This window comes from Phycodurus eques, chromosome 22, assembly GCF_024500275.1.
Source record: "Phycodurus eques isolate BA_2022a chromosome 22, UOR_Pequ_1.1, whole genome shotgun sequence".
NCBI lineage: Eukaryota > Metazoa > Chordata > Actinopteri > Syngnathiformes > Syngnathidae > Phycodurus > Phycodurus eques.
This window is the reverse complement of record NC_084546.1, coordinates 10,376,033-10,395,613: the sequence shown is the minus strand read 5'-3', so window position 1 is coordinate 10,395,613 and position 19,581 is coordinate 10,376,033. Positions and strand designations below refer to the sequence as shown.

At 40.5% G+C, this 19,581-nt stretch overlaps 1 protein-coding gene across 1 annotated transcript; it reads right to left on the bottom strand.

Annotated features, from left to right (window-relative positions):
* Positions 1-413: 413 nt before the first annotated feature.
* gys2 (glycogen synthase 2) lies at positions 414-18,738 on the bottom strand. Its single transcript, XM_061667902.1, has 16 exons — positions 18,607-18,738; positions 16,711-16,892; positions 16,049-16,240; positions 13,385-13,570; positions 12,068-12,212; positions 9,789-9,906; positions 6,575-6,695; positions 6,384-6,490; positions 5,926-5,985; positions 5,749-5,827; positions 3,115-3,228; positions 2,729-2,855; positions 2,059-2,154; positions 1,811-1,974; positions 1,094-1,174; positions 414-638 (listed from the first exon to the last, which is right to left on the bottom strand). Exons 1-16 carry the CDS (start codon positions 18,728-18,730, stop codon positions 414-416), a joined length of 2,121 nt encoding a protein of 706 aa, XP_061523886.1. The 5' UTR covers positions 18,731-18,738.
* Between the last annotated feature and the right edge of the window lie 843 nt (positions 18,739-19,581).

Here is a 19,581-nt window from a genome sequence, read left to right as displayed (position 1 = left end):
TTAAGCTGCCGCTGCCGGATTGAGAATCCGAGTCGATCAGTCGAACAGAACCCAGGGACCCAGGGCGGTCCGCCGGCCCCAACGAGGCGCCACGACAACTGGCCACCCGGAGAAGGCCGCAGGGACCCAATTAAAGTTCATTGAATTCAAAGTAAGGGGCCAATATTCCCAATTCCCGTTTTCCAATGAATGTGGCCGACTAGTGAGCGAATACTTTTGGCAATATAGTGTAGGTGGTCGCTACTTGGCAGATTTCACCGGGAAACCTGACCTCCATTGATCAACGAGGGATTACTGTACATGGAAAGGATGTACTGTAGGCCCTGAGTCACTTTAAGTCATAAGACAGTTGACAATCAAAGATGGTATTTGATCTCACCCTCTTTAGGAATCATCTGGAAATCAGTTACGTCTCAGTTTCCTGATTCTCCTGGTTGTTTCTTTTTGCCTTTTGTCGCAGCACCTAGGATGAAGGGAGCCTTTATGTTCAGTCGGTCCTTTTCGGCCTCCTCGTCTTCATCGTATGGTTCATCATCATCATCCTCCTCCTCCACATCACTGTGGTGTGGTGTGGAGTGGACAGAGACCGAGGGAGAGGGGGGCACTGAGTATGGCCGGGGATAGCGGAAACTCTCCGTCTGTGGCGAGAGAAAAAAAAAAAAGACAAGATTACTGATGGGTAATTTTATAATCAAGAGACACCGGCAGGAATATCAAACACGCGTATCACAACGACAATATATCCCTGAAATGTGATCAAAAGGAAGTCTTGTTGTGTACTGTTGTGATGCGATGTAACAGTCAACGTCAATGCACGCCGACGTGATGGCTTGTCAATCACCCAAATGCTAAGCTGCCAATTAAGGCCTGAAAAAAATATGCGGGTCGGATACAGCCACCTGTGCGTCACTCAGAACATGACAGTTCCTCGAAGAATTCCTCAATGTAAGGTCAGGATTACTTAGTCCTTTTCTCACAAAATATATAGAGCTATACTAATGCGAAGCAGCATTATTTGTGCTGACATTTCATTGAATGTCTGGTTATTTTTAATCGTGTTATACATTTTCCATTCGGAGCTTTTGGGTCTGACCTTCAGAGGCGCCATGGGGTCCACTTTAAACTTGTCAGGGAACGCTCTGCTGAGTGCAAGGAGGCGTGCATGAATGTAGAACTGTGAACGAGAAGTCGAAAATGTTTACTGCTACAGGATGTTCATTTTATTACTACTGACTGATACACTCCCCACCAAAAGAATTAGAGACAGTGAGGCCAGTTTGTTTATTTTTGAGACAACAGATCATTTCTTCCGTTTTTCTTTCCAGGCACTGTATTTACATTTGCATCTGATACACAACTGAGAAGATAGTACCTGCCGTTTAAATCCACCCATTTGTCATGAGGGGAAAAACTACCGGAGCGTGACTAGCAGGTGTGTTTTGTTGCCTGTAGAGACGACATTCACGTATACTAGTTACCGGATCAAAGCGTCACAGATTGTTCAAGAGACAAAGCGGATAATCTCCGTTGTGTTCAGGGTTTCAGACTCCAGTTATGTTTTGAAATGCTGAAGGATGGCGTCAATGTTTTGAAAGTAGCCAGTGAGCAGCGACAGCAAGTCGCGCCAGCGTTCACTCAGATCGGAAGACACTGACATGCCGGTGAGCGCTGCACTTCCACATGGAACTTGATATATTAATTGATTTGGTCGGCCATTATTCGGTGTAATGAAGACGACCTCTGGCAAAATTCCAATTTGTGTTTCTAATCGTCCGTGCAATTGGATAGTGACTGTTTTGCATTAACAAACCCGTCCTAGGTATCTCCAGTCCAACAGGTCGGACAACCTCTCTGCTCTGTTGCGCTGGATGATGCGCTGACGCCGTGACTGTTGGCAGAAATTGAACATGAACTGAGTCAGCTGGTTACAGGACTCGTCGGCAGAACGGAACCGCCGGTCCACGATGTAAATACCTGAAAAGGAGAATGGAGAAAAAGGCGTCAGTTTTTCTGAAAAGATGGCAATGACGCTATTTAAGTGTGCATGTGTGTACACACCATAGGCAGCAGGGTCTGATACATGTTCCTCCATGAAGCACCCAAAACCAGAAAGATTAGTCGTCACACTGGGAATGCCCATTACAGTGCATTCACCTGAAGAAGCAGAAGAAACTCAAAAGACTCGTGAAATATGCACGCAGCTATCAGTAGAATGATTCCCCTTCACTTGTCCATGAGTATCGTGAGAAACAAGCCAATCTGGTAGTCAACTGTATCAATACAGTTATATGTATGAATACAACAATACAAAAAAATAAAAACTCAAAACACTGAACAGAAAAATGGCCACCACAATGTGCAAAGTTCATATGGTTCCACTCCAGTTCGCTCTGGTGGTTACTTCCCAACTCAGTCCCAATGCAAGTGGACTGTAACAGCATAAAGTGGAAAATATTCGCACCTTTATTCAGACAATCAGCTCAACACAAGTGCTATTGATGGTGCAGTTTTTGCCTAATTTTGCGAACAAATAAGTGGCATTCTGAATACCTTTCGATGAACATACAATACCTTTAACCCCCCGCATTAAAAGCAAGAGGGGGAATACTCAACAGCAGGTCCTGATCTACAAACATCTAACTGGTAGACACTAAAGGAACCAGGGTTCGGCACAGACTTTCAAAAGGTACATTTGATAAGGAAAATGTCAAAGGCAGGACTGTAGTACCTGGTGTGTATCCCCATGGCTCATAGTAGGAGGGGAATACTCCAAGGTTGCAGCCACGGACAAAGTCCTCATAGTCCATTGGCAGCAGAGGACTTGTAGAGGATAGGAATTCAGGATGGAAGATTACCTGCGATGGGAAAGTCAGAGTGGATCGAAAATATAGTTCAGTTAAGGTCTTAATTCGACCCAAATTTGGGGTACAATTGTGCTTCTGAAGTCGTCATAGTTAAGGCAGACTGCTTTTTTTGTGTTTTACAGTGGTTACCTTCGTTTTTAGACTTGTGTACTTAAAAGAATGTAGATGTAAAATGCAGTTGGACGTAAATCAGCTCATGTCAACATATAGGAAACTTCAGAGGGAAGCAATTGAGCTGAATTGCGTGTACCTTAACACGGTCATTTCTGGAATTGAAGAGGCCGATCCGTCGGATGTTCGCGAGAATGGGATCCGTTGAGTCATCAAGCATGTTGTGGGTTGTCACTGGAGGGAGGCTGTGTCTCTGTAAATAGTGTGTACATTATGATGAGCCATTGTTGACATGTGAAAGTCATTTTTCATATAAATTGCACCACCTTTTTCCTCTTCACCAGACCAACAAAAACAATGTTTTCAAATTTTAACTTGGAAATTAATCAGCTTCACTGAATGATTTGTGTGCAGTTTTGTGGGTTCCACTGTAGATCTACTGTCTATTTTTTTTTTTTTTTTTTTTTTTTTTTTTTTTTTTAGGTTTGTGGTCCGATGCAATGGTTTGGGCTTAGAAATACTGCTTAGCTCATCTGCCTCACAGTTCTGAGGACCTGGGTTCAAATCCCAGCCCCGCCTGTGTGGAGTTTGCTTGCATGTTCTCCCCGTGCCTGGGTGGGTTTTCTCCGGCCACTCCGGTTTCCTCGACATCGCAAAAACATGCGTGGTAGGTTGATTGGAGACTCTGAATTGCCCATAGGTGTGAATGTGAGCACAAAGGGTTGTTTGTTTCTATGTGCCCTGCGATTGGCTGGCAACCACTTCAGTGTGTACCCCGCTTTTCGCCCGAAGATAGCTGGGATAGGCTCCAACACGTCCGCGACCCTTGTGAGAATAAGCGGAACGGAAGATGAATGAATGCCCAATACTGTAGAATATAAATGTAATTAAACGTGTCATTTCAAGTAAGAAAACACCCATTCAACAGATCACTTGAACACCAAAATTTGCCACAGTATGGCTAATTTTTGGCTTAATATAAATTCCTGTTTTACACACTGTGTAAAACATGAAATGAAATAATATACTGTCCCAGTGTAACAGAGGTAGTTGTAATTTAAACGTGTAATCTGATGCTACCAGGACCGCAGCATGAATGACACATTCCTGAGAGTATAAAAAGTTGTGAAACCTTTTGAAATAAACAAGGGGGTTGTTGCAAAGAGTGAGTGTGAGGAAAAATGGGGAGCGCAGCAGATGAAAAACTACAAATCACAACAACTCGTTCTCGAGCTACCAGTCAGGATATTCAGTCCATCATCTCCACCAGACTTTTGCAGCGAGTCCCATTTGCACTCAATTTAAAATCTCAGAAATATTGACATTAGCATAAATTAATTTCATTGAGAAAGACCTTTTAATAGGCATTTGGATTTTGGCTGTCTCTTATAACATACATCACACTGACACAGCCAGTCTATTAAACCACAGTCTGGGATAGGAGAACGTAATTAAGTCTCAGTCTGCTGAGTTATTGCACGGACTTTCATTCATGGTTTACCACACGTGGGGATCCCTTCATACCGCTTTCAATAATTCAGTTGCAGCGGGCGCCATCACTCTCGTTGATCACTACTTGGGAAATGCCTTATCCATTCAGAAAAAAAACTAGAGCTGAGGTTATTAAAGTACAGAAAAGACCCATATTTCCAGCTACTTAAAACCTCTCTCCACCCAGCCTAGGATAAGTAATACAGATGACCAGGTAGAAATTGGCTACTTGTTGCTAAATGTAACCCAGCATTTGGGCTTGCTCAAATATCACATGACCGCAAGTATTCAGACCCTTTGCTGTGGCACTCGTATATTTTACTTAGGTGGTGTCCATTTCTTCTGATCATCCCTGAGATGGTTCTACACCTTCAATTATATTGATTGGACTTGATTGGGAAAGGCAAACACTTACCGATATAAGAACTTAGAGCTCTCAGTGCAGGTCAGAGCAAATGAGAATCATGAGGTGGAAGGGAAAAAAAAAAAAAAAAGAAAAGAAAACACGGGAAGGACTCCCAGACTAAGAGAAATAATATTCTCTGGTATGATGAGACCAAGATGCCTGCAGGGAAGATGAATTGGCCAAGTAGAGGGCTATCCTGGACTGAAAACCCTTTCAAGAATGCTCGGGACCTCAGACTGGGCTGAAGGTTCACCTTCCAACAAGACAATGACCTGAAGCGCACAGCTAAAATAACGACGGAGTGGCTTCATAACAACTCCGTGACTGTTCTTGAATGGCCCAGCCAGAGCCCTGACTTCAACCCAATTGAGCATCTCTGGAGAGACCTGAAAATGGCTGTCCACCAACATTCACCATTCTACCTGACAGAACTGGAGAGGATCTGCAATGAGAAATAGCAGAGGATCCCCAAATCCAGGTGTGAAAAACTTGTTGTATCATTCCCAAAAATAGTCATGGCTGTATTAGCTCAAAAGGGTGCTTCGACTAAATACTAAGCAAAGGGTCTGAAAAATAGAGATCTGAAAGTGGCTGTCGACCAACTAACAAAAATCTAAGGGGGCCTGAATATTTTCCGCACCTACTGTATATAATGACAGAGCAATGAGAGAACATAAAGCATGATGGCAGATCGATAAGGATGCCGCATCGTCCCTTATTGTTTCAAATGGGAATGACGAAAATGCTAACAGTTTGAGTTGAAAGATGAGGTACAGCAAAAAAAGGTTACGAACCAGCGAAAGGCGCTGACAATTAAGTCGCTTCGCAGAAAATTCAGGAGACAGCACAACAACCAGGACTGAGCTTGAACAGTACCTGAGTGGCATAGATGGCCCGCTTCATAATGGTGAAGTCATCTCGGTCCAGAATGGAGTCCATATCAGGGATCTTGCCGCTGATTACAACACCATGATTTATTTATGTACGTATTTATTTATGACCATGTTTCACAGCAGAAATTAAAAGGACATTTGACAACAAAGCGCTGCTTACGTTAACAGTGCATCATACAGCCGTTTCCCAAACTTCTCTTTCACAGTGTGAGCAGTATCCCTGTGGAATAGAAACCGCATTTAGACAGTTTCATAAAATTACTTTTTGTAACATTGGAAGAAAAAAGACCTAATTTAGCAGAATATAGTCATAATTGTAAAAATAATGTTTCATCAATGTGATGCAGTACTCCTTTCTAACCTGAAATTAAAACTTTATTTTCATAATACAGTATTGAAACTTTATTGTCGTATTATTTGGCCTTGTAATTCTGTTGAAATCCTTGCAGCATCTAGATCGCCAAACTTTTATAATGATTTTGAATGTCCGTTCTGAGTATTGCATTGCTATGGGAAGAGAAATTTGAACGAAAAACAGCATATCAAACGTAAAACAGAGTACTGGTGTTGTCTGAGTAAGTTTTAGGCAGTTCTGTATATGTAGTCACGTCCCCATACCAGAGCTGTTTGCGTATAGCTTGCCCCTTTAAGGACTCCACATTGAAATTGTTGGTTTTAGCTGGCATAATGAAGAAAACTACCACTGTCACATCATTTCTGTGGACCTGCAAAGGGGATTGAGCATAAACAGTGGTTTAGCAGGTAGCAGACTGGTCTAAACACTTTTTGCACTTGGATTGAGGACTCACCCTGAGCAGGTAGTTAAGCCTGGATAGTGACTCAAGGAAAAGATCTGCTCCCTTGTTGGAGAACTCATAGCGCCCAGCTATGAAGAAGAATAGTGTTTTATCAAGGTTGAAGTCCAGATGTCTGTTAAAATGAACGAATGGATTATTTCACTACAGTTGCAATACAGTTGAAGTCACTCCACACCAGAACATCTCACCCCGTTCCATGATATACTGTAGGCTACTCTGTTTGCCCTCGAGTTTCTGGTACTGTATATGCACACTTTTTTTTATATTCTTACCCAGCTTTGCCTAGCGATTTTCATTGGTACTTTTGTCTTTCATATCTGATCTTCCTTTTGATAGTCCGACCTGGCCTTTTGCCTTGTCATATTTGCTTATGGTTTGTGTTTTTTATTTGTCGTGTGAGCCGAGTCTCCTGTCGTGCCCAGTCCTGCTATAAATTCTTCAAACCCCTTTAGCTGAGTTACCTTGTGAGTTACCTTTTGTTTGATTGATGTAACAGTTGAACAACCTTAATTGTTAGCCACTACTAATATGAAAATAGAAGGGGGAAAAAAACACTAAAAGTAGGCTCTCATTGGGGAAATCCAGAGAGGGAGGTTACTGCGAGATTAACCATAAACCATTGTATGTGACTCATTGATAAGTGCAAAGTTGCTTGGGAAGTTAGTGTGCAGTGCCGTGAAAAGTATTGGCCCCCTTCTCAAATTCTTATTTTTTTATTTTTTAGCATAGTTACCCCACTTTAATGTTTAAGATCATCAAACAAATGTACCGTAATTTATTGTGTATAATGCGCACCCATGTATAATAGGCACCCCCAAAGTTGACCTCAAAATTCTGGAAAACCCTTCTACCTATGTATAATGCATTTTTTACAATGCATGATTTTGCTTCTACCCATATGATCAAAACATGAAGTATTATCTGTATTTTGTTAGGTTTTTTTTCAAATAATTATTCTGAAGTTAAGCACTTTATTTGGCCACGTAATACTTTTTTTATTTACTTGCTCTTATTTTGAAATTCACAGCCCTACTTTTATTTAGTAAATTATAAAACACACAGTTGTGCTCATATGTTTGACTACCCAGGCAGAATTTGTAAGATGGGTACAATTCTTTAAAGAAAACACAAAGGACCAGGCGAAACACATGAAATTTTATTTAAATGCGATTCAAATTAAACGGTCAAGCATTTTAGAAAAGCATTACCGTTAAATAAAACATAACCATGAAGAAATTAATGATGGTTATTGTTCAGTCATCAGTCATATTTAAAAATATATATATATTTCACAAATCCTGCCAGTATGTATGTAAACTTATGACCACAACTGTACATACAGTATATGCAGTCATACGTACCCCTGTCATATTGGAATGAAAGTCTAGGCTACACTTATTTTATGACCACTAGATGGCGGTGGCATATTGGAATGAAAGTATACACCTTTCTCATACCCTCTAGGTGGCGGTGGCATTTTGGAATTAAAGTGTACAGCTTTTTCATAACCACTAAATGGCAGCATACATTTATAAAATGTGAAGGTTTTTTCCATTTGCCCTAATACCTATTTGTAATGCGCACTATTGACTGTTGACAATTTTTTTTGGGAGGGGGAAATGTGCATTATACACAAGAAATTACGGTAAATAGCAGCCCAAGATAACCCAAGTAAACATAAAATGCAGTTTTTAATGGTAATTATATTTGTTCAGGAAAAAAAAAAAAAAAAAAAAAAAAAATATTCGACGCCAACTTGCCCAGTGTGAAAAAGGTGATGGCCCCCTAAACCTAACAACTGGTTGGCCCACCCGCAGCAGCAACAACTGAAATCAATCATTTTCTCCAACTAGCAAAGAGTCTTTTACATTCCTGTGGAGACACTGTATTTTGGCCCACTCTTCCTTTCAGAATTGTTTAAGTTCAGCACCACTAGAGGGTTTTGGAACATGAATGGCCTATTTAAGGTCATGCCACAGCTTTTCAATCGGATTCAAGTCCTGACTTACACTAGGTCATGCCAAAAGCTTTTCTTAGTTTTTTTTTTTTAAGTCATTCAGAAGGCGACTTGCTGGTATGTTTTGGATTGTTGTGCCGCTGCAGAATCCAAGTGCATTACAGCTTGAGGTCACGAACGATGTCCGAACATTCTCGTTCAGGATTTTCTGCTAAAGAGCAGAATTAATGCTTCCATCACTTACAGCCTGTTGTCCAGGTCCTGAAGGAGCTAATGCAGCCCCAGACTACCACACTACCAACACCTTGTTTGACTGTTGGTATGATGTTCTTTTTTCTGAAATGCTGTATTACATTTATTCCAGATGTAACGAAAAGTTGAACTTTAATCTCATCAGTCCATAGAATATTCTGCTAAATGAACGCGGACCATAACTGAAGCAAGGGCAGCTTGCAGTTCTTTAAAAGTTGTCTTGGGTTCCTTTGTGACCTCCTGAATGAGTCGTCGCTGTGTTCTTGCGGTAATTTCTGTTGGCGAGTTTACCACTGTTCCATGTTTTCCTCATTTAAGGATAATGGCTCTCATCGTGGTTCGATGGAATGCTTAGGCTTTACAAATAGCTTGGAACCCTTTCCAGACTGATAGATGTCAATTACTTTACTTATTGTCAGTTTTTGAATTTCTTTGGATTGTGGCGTTTTCTTGCATCTTTTTGAGATCTTTTGGCTGACTTGATTTTGTCAGACAGTTTCTATTTAAGTGGTTTCTTAATTTGAACAGGTCTGGAGGTAAGTAGGCTTGGGTGTGGTCAGTGAAAATGAACCAAAAAAAATGTGAATAGCCCCAGGTACTTCATGATTCAACAAGGAGGGCAGTTACTTGGTCACAAAAGGCCAAGTAGCTTGAATAGCTTTTTCCCCTTAATAAATAAAATCACCATTTAAAAACTGCATTTTATGTTTACTTGTGTTATCGTTGCCTGATATTTGCATTTGTTTGATGATTTTTAACAAAGTGGAGAAACGCCGCAAAAATATAGGAAAAGGGGGTTCAAACCTTTTCACGACACTTATGATCTTATGATCATTATCAAATTTCGGTCGTTTTGCTGTCACACAAAAAAATACAAAAAGGTCAAAGACAAGGCAAAACACTCCTGTGGAGTTCATTTTGTAGATGCTCACTGCTTTATTGAATGATACCGTTAGTAATATTAAAAAAGAAAATCAATCAATGAGAGTCACTTACCCATAGAAGTGTCCTCTGACAAACTCCTGAATACGAGCCTTGTTGATGGAGTGCAGGTTTTGAAACTCATGCATGGCTGAGAACTTTTTTACATTCAGCCCGTTAGGAGTCACCAGATCTGTTCCGTTAACACATTAAAAGAAGAGAAGTGTTCCTGAGTCGACGTGGCAATATCCTGAACACAACGATGCCGCTTTTCAATGCAGTGCTATACTAATGTAGAGTTTGTTGTGAATAGACCTAGGTAAAATTTGTTGATTCACAGAGCACAGCGCAATGGGCAATTTAAATGGAAACAAACAAAAAATCCAAGATCGTGCTTACCTAACAGAGGGAATTCTATTACATAATGTACAACCCCAATTCCAATGAAGTTGTGACGTTGTGTTAAACTTAAATAAAAACAGATTAAAATGATTTGCAAATCGTTGTTCAACCTATATTTAATTAAATACATTACAAAGACAAGCTATTTAATGTTCAAACTGAACAACTTTATCGTTTTTAGCAAACAATCATTAACTTAGAATTTTATGGCTGCAACACGTTCCAAAAAAGCTGGTACAGGGTCATGTTTACCATTGTGTGACATCACCTTTTCTTTTAACAACATTCAATAAACGTTTGGGAACTGAGGACACTAATTGTTGAAGCTTTGTAGGTGGAATTCTTTCCCATTCTTGCTTGATGTACAGCTTCAGCTGTTCAAGAGTCCGGGGTCTCCGTTGACGTATTTTACGATTCATAATGCGCCACACATTTTCAATGGGAGACAGGTCTGGACTGCAGGCAGGCCAGTCCAGTACCCGCACTCTTTGCTGTAATAAGCAGGGGCGTCCATGAAAAAGACGTTGCTTGGATGGCAGCATATGTTTCTCCAAAACCTGTATGTACCTTTCAGCATTAATGGTGCCTTCACAGATGTGTAAGTTACCCCCATGCCATTGGCACTAACACAGCCCCATACCGTCACAGATGCTGGATTTTGAAGTTTGTGTCTACAACAGCCTTGATAGTTCTTTTCCTCTTTGGCCCACAGGAGACGACGTCCACAATTTCCAAAAACAATTTGAAATGTGGACTCGTCAGACCACAGAACACTTTTCCACTTTGCATCAGTCCATCTTAGATGAGCTCGGAGCCAGAGAAGCCGGCGGCGTTTCTGGGTGTTGTTGATAAATGTCTTTTGCTTTGCATAGTAGAGTTTCAAGTTGCACTTACGGATGTAGCGCCGAACTGTATTTACTGACATTGGTTTTCTGAAGTGTTCCTGAGCCCATGTGGTGATATCCTTTCCACATTGTTGGTTTTTTGATGCAGTGCCGCCTGAGGGATCGAAGGTCACGGGCATTCAATGTCGGTTTTCGACCTTGCCGCTTACATGCAGTGATTTCTCCAGATTCTCTGAACCTTTTGATAATATTATGGACCGTAAATGATGAAATCCCTAAATTCCTTTCAATTGTACGTTGAGGAACATTGTCCTTAAACTGTTTGACTATTTTCTCACGCACTTGCTCACAAAGAGGTGAACCTCGCCCCATCTTTGCTTGTGAATGACTGAGCAATTCAGGGAAGCTCCTTTTCTACCCAATCATGGAACCCACCTGTTCCCAATTAGCCTGTTCACCTGTGGGATGTTCCAAACAGGTGTTTGATGAGCATTCCTCAACTTTCTCAGTCTTTTTTGCCATCTGTCCCAGCTTTTTTTGGAACGTGTTGCAGCCATAAAATTCTCAATTAATGATTATTTGCTAAAAACAATCAAGTTGATCAGTTTGAACATTAAATATCTTGTCTTTGTAGTGTATTCAATTAAATATAGGTTGAACATGATTTGCAAATCATTGTATTCTGCTTTTATTTATGTTTAACACAACATCCCAACTACATTGGAATTGGGGTTGTAAATTAGATCACATAATGACAATGCTGCTGTATCTAAAGTATATTGAATGAACATTTAATCTGTCATTTACTAACGTGTAATATGTAACATTTTAGAATTTTTAATTGCAAGGGTATTTTCTTAGCTTTACTCTCGCTGCAGTGCAGTGTCGCTGAGAACTGAGTTTGAAACAAAAGGCTTATAATTTGTAAACTAAGTCAATAATATACAGTATGCATATGCAAAATGGGTTTCTGTGATATTTGGGGGAGGAATAGTGTAGTTTGTATAGGGAAATGTTTGTTCATTTGCTAAATACAAATCATACATGTTTATTGTCAATTATCAAATTATCTCCATTATGGTGAAGTTAAACGATATAAATGTCCACCTGGCTTCCTGTGTAGAATGTGATTGGCCTCCACCGCAGTGATCTGCGAGACTGTTGTGAAGACATGAGAACAATGAACAGCAGCTCTCTCCAAGCAGTAGCGGTGGTAGATCTGACGTTCACCGGCCTCCTTGTCGATGTTGAACTGCAATGCATAAACACAAAGACAAAAAAAAAAAAAAAAAAAAAGCTGACAAACGTTTTACTCTCTCAGGGAGGGCAATGTTGAATTCTTCCAAAGTGAAATTTGTATATATTTTTTTGGTGATGAAATGTATTGCTAACGATTAAGATGATCATTATTAAGAGAGCTCGTCATGTATGGAAATGATCCAATGTCACTTTATTAGTACGAAAATGATTATTCATTCTATGCATATTGTGACAGGCAGAACAATGAAGGCTCCTCCACTAAATTTGCGAGTAAAGTGAAACGAAATCGTCGTTATTTCTTTAAATCTACTTTTTGTGATATTCTTGTGAGATTTATCAACTTTGAAATATGTGCCTTGGATTTTGCAAAATGGTCATTTTGCAAAATCAACATGAACAAAGGGGTGTCAGAGCCCGTTCATTATTGCTTGCAGCTTGATTTTCATATTGTTATTAGCGCCACTAAAAGAAGAGAACTGCATTTCTTCCAAATGGCAAATTTCTCTTCAGCCAAGCCCAAATTTGTTGAAGTTACAATGAAGCTTCAGTCGTTTTACAAGCTGCCCGTGTTCAAAATAAGCAAAGTGGAAAACGGATAATGTACTGTAAACGATTCCATCCATAAAACTGATGAACAAAATATGGATTTACTGTTCAGGTCGAACTGTGTTTGTTTGTTGTCAATTATCCACTGAGCCGGTGAGTGGCCTTTAGCTCTTATGTTGACCTTTACAATGAGCCAATTACAAACTCCCACTCTGACCCATTTAAACACATTTCAACATCTTTAACGATACTCTAAGTCCTTGTAAAGGTCCACAGTCTGTGTGAGGGTGCCTTTTCCCATATTGGCCAGTTCAAACAATTGTAAAAGTTAGCAGATATCAGTTGTTTGCATGGAATTAAATAACACTACAATCGATGATATTCTATGAATTCTGCTATTGTATTTACATTAACTGCTTGAACCAATTCATAAATCATGTATATGCTGCAGCAAAAAAGCCAAAATGAAGCATCGCATTCCTATTAGGTACTTCCTGACCGACTGCCATGAGTATTGCAAAATGACGTGAAAACGCTCGTAGGATCTGTACAGTTGACAATAATGTGAATAACATTGGAAAAGTACACGACGCCGAGCTCGCCTATATTTGTGAATACCTTATCTAAGTTGTTGTAAAAGTCAACGTTCCCTGCGCAGAGGTATCGTCCCAGAAGAGTTGCGTGAGTAGTGAAGACGGTCGCCATGGGTATCTTCCGAGAGCGACAGAGAATGAGCCCTGGACCTGCCTGCCACTCGTGGAAATGAGCAATGACATTGGGCTTGTCTCCAAGCTGGTCTGTTAACTGGGGGGGGGGGGGAAGAAATGTGCAAAATAATTTCATTACGCTGACAGAATTCAGTTCCGTTTACCAAGATCAAAATGTCCTTCTGTAATCCGAGAAATTGCAAATGATAAAATCTAAAGGGGGAAATTTTCACCGGGACAGTAGCCATAATCCCTGCAGTGTATTTAAGGTCTGAAAGTTTAGCTAGCATTTGTTATGAGTGCTGGTCACAGTTATTCCTCTCAAAATGGATTGAAGTCTACCACAGGACGTCTCACACTAATCCTGAGGAAAAACCCGCACATTCTGAGCAGGACTCATTTTCATCGCTTGTATTGATAACCATCCATGTCACTACCCAAAACTGAGAGCGGGAACCTAAATCAAAAACTTTGCCTTTTCGCTTTGCTTTTTTTTTACCATGACAGACTGATGAAATTGCCCCACTGATCTGTCATCGCCTTGTTCCATTCTTCCTCGACTTTTCCACCAGACCCGATGAGAGTTACTTGAGGCACCTTCTAACCTTGGAACCCAAAGGCCACGGTCAACCCGTTTCCAAGTTAAGCTTCAGATTTGAAGCTGCTGATTCTCATGCCAGCTGCTAATGTTGAAAGTCATAGCTCGGTCATGAAGCCATCTGGGCCACGTCACCAGCTAATAGCAAAGATGATATACTACCTTTCAGTTCTTGGTTGCACCTAGAAAATCACTCCATGAAGACAATGAACAGCAGGTTACCTACCCAAGAGAACCAGAACACATGTGGACTGGCCTTTCTCAGTCAAGGTTCTGACTGGGGTTTGGTTCACGGAGTCTTTTGGAGGTGTACTTGGGGGCTTTCTTGCTGTAGCTTCAGGATACAGTGGATCCAGAAATTATTCAGACCCCCTTAAATTTTTCACTCTTTGTTATATCGCAGTCATTTGCTAAAACCATTTAAGTTCATTTTTTTCCCCTCACAGCTCCCCGTGATTAGGAAAGCCACACAGCTGTCTATAGAATACCTTACAGCTCACAGTGCATGTCAGAGCAAATGAAAATCACGAGGTCAAAGGAAATGCCTGAAGAGCTCAGAGACAGAATTATGGCAAGACACAGATTTGGCCAAGGTTACGAAAACATTTTTGCTGCACTTAAGGTTCCTAAGAGCACAGTGGCCTCCATAATCCTTAAATGGAAGACGTTTGAGACGACCAGAACCCTTTGTAGAGCTGACCGTCCGGCCAAACTGAGCAATCGGGGGAGAAGAGCCTTGGTGAGAGAGGTGAAGAAGAACCCAAAGATCACTATGGCTGTAAAGAAGAACCAAAAATATCAATGTGGCTGAGCTTCAGAGATGCAGTCGGAAGATGGGAGAAAGTTCTAGAAAGTCAACCATCACTGCAGCCCTCCACCAGTCGGGGCTTTATGGCAGAGTGGCCCGGCGGAAGCCTCTCCTCAGTGCAAGACACATGAAAGCCTGCATGGAGTTTACTAAAACAAAAAACACCCGAAGGACTCCAAGATGGTGAGAAATAAGATTCTCTGGTCTGATGAGACCAAGATAGAACTTTTTAGCCTTAATTCTAAGCGGTATATGTGGAGAAAAGCAGGCACTGTCCAATAGAGTCCCAACAGTGAAGCATGGTGGTGACAGCATCATGCTGCGGGGGTGTTTTTTCAGCTGCAGGGAAAGGACGACTGGTTGCAGTCGAAGGAAAGATGAATGCGGCCAAGTACAGGGATATCCTGGACGAAAACCTTCTCCAGAGTGCTCAGGACCTCAGACTGGGCCGAAGGTTCACCTTAGAAAAAAGACAATGACCCCAAGCACACAGCTAAAATGACGTAGTAGGGGCTTCAGAACAACTCAGTGACTGTTCTTCAATGGCCCAGCCAGAGCCCTGACTTAAACCCAATTGAACATCTCTGGATAGACCGGAAAATGACTTTCCACCAATGTTCACCATCCAACCTGACAGAACTGGAGAGGATCTGCAAGGAGGAATGGCCGAGGATCCCCAAATCCAGGTGTGAAAAACTTGTTGCATCCTTCCCAGAAAGACTCATGGCTGTATTAGCTCAAAAGGGGGCTTCTACTAAATACTGAGCAAAGGGTCTGAATACTTATGGCTGTGTGATATTTCAGTTTTTCTTTTTTAATAAATCTGCAAAAATGTCAACAATTTCGTTTTTTTCTGTCAATATGGGGTGCTGTGTGTACATTAATGAGGAACAAAAATTAACCTAAATGAATTTAGCAAATGGCTGGATTAAAGGAAAGAGTGAAAAATTTAAGGGGGTCTCGAATACTTTCCGTACCCACCGTATCCTGAAGCTACAGCAAGAAAGCCCCCAAGTACACCTCCAAAAGACTCCGTGAACCAAACCCCAGCCACAACCTATTCCAGGACTGGAAGATGCAGTGTGCAAAATGTTCCGAGGGTTCTTTTTTGGACCCACTCACCAGCAATACAACGGATTAAAAAAAAAAAAAAAAAAAAAAAACGTGACCTCTTTGAAGAACCAGGCTATGAGAGATCCTATGATGAGGGAGTCATTTGCTTCCCGGTCTTGGTACGGCAGGCCAATGTTGCAGGTCTGCCACAGGTCTTCCTTCCAGCGGTCCAGGTTCCAAGCGGCAGAACCGATGTCAAAAAGGATCACGTAGGGACTACCCTCAATTAACCAGCGACCAAAATAAACCTATGAAAAAAGAACAACAAACAGTTGCTTAAAGCATTTTCAACCAATAAAAGTCTTGTTTGGTGAGTTATATCAGATATAAGCAGATATTTTAACACTATGTCTCTTTAATCCTCACATCTGCCCATATCAGACTACAGTATACACACAGTAAGAGTAGGTGGTCCATGGTGTACAATTGCCATCTAGTGGTTAAATGCATCAATGGAAGAAAAAATAGATATAACATAAAATAAATATTACATTTAACAAGCATGTAATGACTGTTTAATGCCAAGGTATAAGAACCCATTAAGATAAAAGTCATTATACATGATATATTGCTGTTCCACAACATATTTAGTCATAAATCCCTTGATTTGTTAGACAGATATACTAAATTGTATTGCACACTTTATCTCAAAATCCAAGTCCAATGTTCTATATTATTGTTTAAAAGAGAACAACTTCCATATTCAATCGCCTCCCACCTGGCAGCCATTTTGGATCAGAGCATCCATGGCCTTCCTGATCGCAGGAAAAGGCGGCTCGCAGGCCTCCACCTGTGTCTTAAAGTTGTGTTCGAAGTACGGCCCCAGCATGAAGTAGTTCTCCCCCCACTCGTCCACAGTGATCTTGGCCTTGGTCTGGATCACAGTGTAGATTCCACCGACTGCACCAACGCAAAGCAAGACCAATAAATGCATGCGCCCATTTATTTTCAATAATACTTATGCCTCATTATGAATTGAGTGTTCAATTTAGAGGGTTATGTCTTTAACGTTATTGATCAAATTAAATGAAAATGACCTGTACACTTTTGATGCTCATTTTTATTTAGAGCTCCAATGGAGAACCTACCATACATGGGAGCATTTGGTTCAGCCTTCATTTAACCCACAAACACTCATAATATACAATATAATGATAAACATTGGTCAACTGGGGAGTACGGTGGATTAGCGGTTGTCTGTTCTTTAAAAAAAAAAAAGAAAAAAAAAAAGGGAAAGAAAACGCTCCAGAAAAGAGACCACTGTCACAATTTTTATAACATTTACAAAGTTCACAGATCTGTTGCTAGGCGGAGTTCAGGCAGAGTTACAGGTCCGTAAATACACAATTGGCAAACGCTTGTCAGAATTGTTTTTGTTACAATTGTTTTTGTTACAATTGTTTTTGTCTCCGTGATGTGCTCGGCGGAAACATTTTTGCTTCAAAAGCCACCACTGATTTTAAAAACATTTATCGATTGACAGCCCTAATATGTACAGTCTGTAATACTACCATCCATCCATCCATTTCCTGAGCCGCTTCTCCTCACTTGGGTCGCGGGCGTGCTGGAGCCTATCCCAGCCGTCATCGGGCAGGAGGCGGGGTACACCCCGAACTGGTTGCCAGCCAATCGCAGGGCACATACAAACAAACAACCAAATAAATCCCGACCTTTTTAATGACTGGTAATGATCTAAAAATATATATAGGAGAAAAATCATATATATATATATAGTAATTACCATTTTCAGAAAACAACAACAAACAACACAAACACAAATTATGAAACTTGAAACTTCACTTTGGAGATCTAACAGTGAAGACATTTTGGCATTAAAAGTTTGAAAAATATTACTTGGAATATTTTTTCTCTCTCTTAGAAACAGTTATTACCTATGAAAACGTATTGATGTAAGTTTCACGTTGGAACGTGATAGAGTTCATGTTTTAACATAAGTTATCCTGTTTAAATCTAAAGTTGAACATGTTAAACGTGATCTTTATCACATTAAAACGTGAAATGTATACTAAATTATTTCATGGTGTTTCGTAATTACCCTTTGAATGATAACACCTGCCAATAATTCAAACACTCAAATCAGTAAAATAAATGGATTTTCAAAAGGTTTAGTGGAGTAGTAGGAGTAGTTTATTGTTATTGATCACATTATATTAAAATGACTCATATATTCTGCATGCAAATGTACGGCAAAAAAATAAAAACATACTTCCTTTTAATGCGTTTTTAATAGTTAAGGCCTCAAAACAGGATTAGCTGGGACCATTTGTCTGGTTTAATGTGTAACTTTTCAAAGGCACTGGATTGCATCCACTTTCTCTGCCTTTCAATATTTACTCTGTGAGGAGCGCAGTCACCAAACATTGGCTCTTAAAGAAAACAGTTTAAATTAATTCAACATTAATTTTTTAATGTAATCCACCCCCCCCCCCCCCACCCCCCACCCCCCACCACCACCCCCTCTTGAGGAAACATAAAGCTCTAAATATAATGACTTAATTATAAGAAAATTAGGTCCAAAGGAAAGGATTATTACAACGCATGGAATACTCATGTGCCCTGTGGAACACCGAAACAAACAAAAAAAACGTCGAACCTTTATTGGTGACTTCCCAGGCTACCTCGAAGAGCAGCAGGTCTTCCACGGGCAACTCATCTTCCTCCCAAGCTGGCAGTATGCCACTTAAAGATGTCATCGACAAAGACCGTGACAGTGGCATCTTAAAATGTCCCCAATTTTTTAAAAATAACAATAATTTTTAAAAAAAATGAAAAAAAATAGAGACACTAATAGTTGATGATACAGCAAATGATACAGCAAACTGTAGGGGAATATCTTCGCAATAGGTCTGCACCTGCTGGTCCAGGACTCAGTATTGGACCGTTAGGAGACAGTGGGACAAGATAGATAGGGTCTAATGGGGGTAAAGAACTCCCACCCCGCCTCCTGTTGCCAACCTTTAGACCACATACACACACACAAACACACACATGCACACACACGCACACCACGTGACGGTGAAATTTGGTTGAGTGACGTTATTTATGAAGAGCTGATTGTGGAAAGTACAGAACGAATCTCAAGTAAAGGCAGAATGTTCACTTTTAAAGCGGAAATATTATGGTAAAAAAAAAAAAAAAACAACAACAAAAAGTATTTGGGTTTTTTAGTAAGGGGAAAAAAAGCGCGTGTGTTCTGCGCCACTGTTTCCTTCAAAAAACTGTGACTGTCGATGCTAACCGCTAGCGTGTCAATGGTGTTTTGCTTTGTTCGTTAGCATTAAGGTACGTGGCAAAGCTATGGGGTTTGTGTCAAATACACAAAGTGGAATTCTCTTTGTTTTCTGCTCAGTTTGACAGTAAACTTCAACTGTGAGTGGCATTAAAGAGCCTGAAGCGTGTTTTTTAAAAAATATATTATGTAATATTTGCCAAACTGCTGCTTATTGTAAAATGAATTGTGTTTGAAGTACGCTATAATTCTTGCTCCTTGGGTTGTTTTGACACAAGCGTGTCAGAGACATGTTTTTTAAAAAAAACCCTGGAACTGTTTTAAATTGTTGGGGGGGTA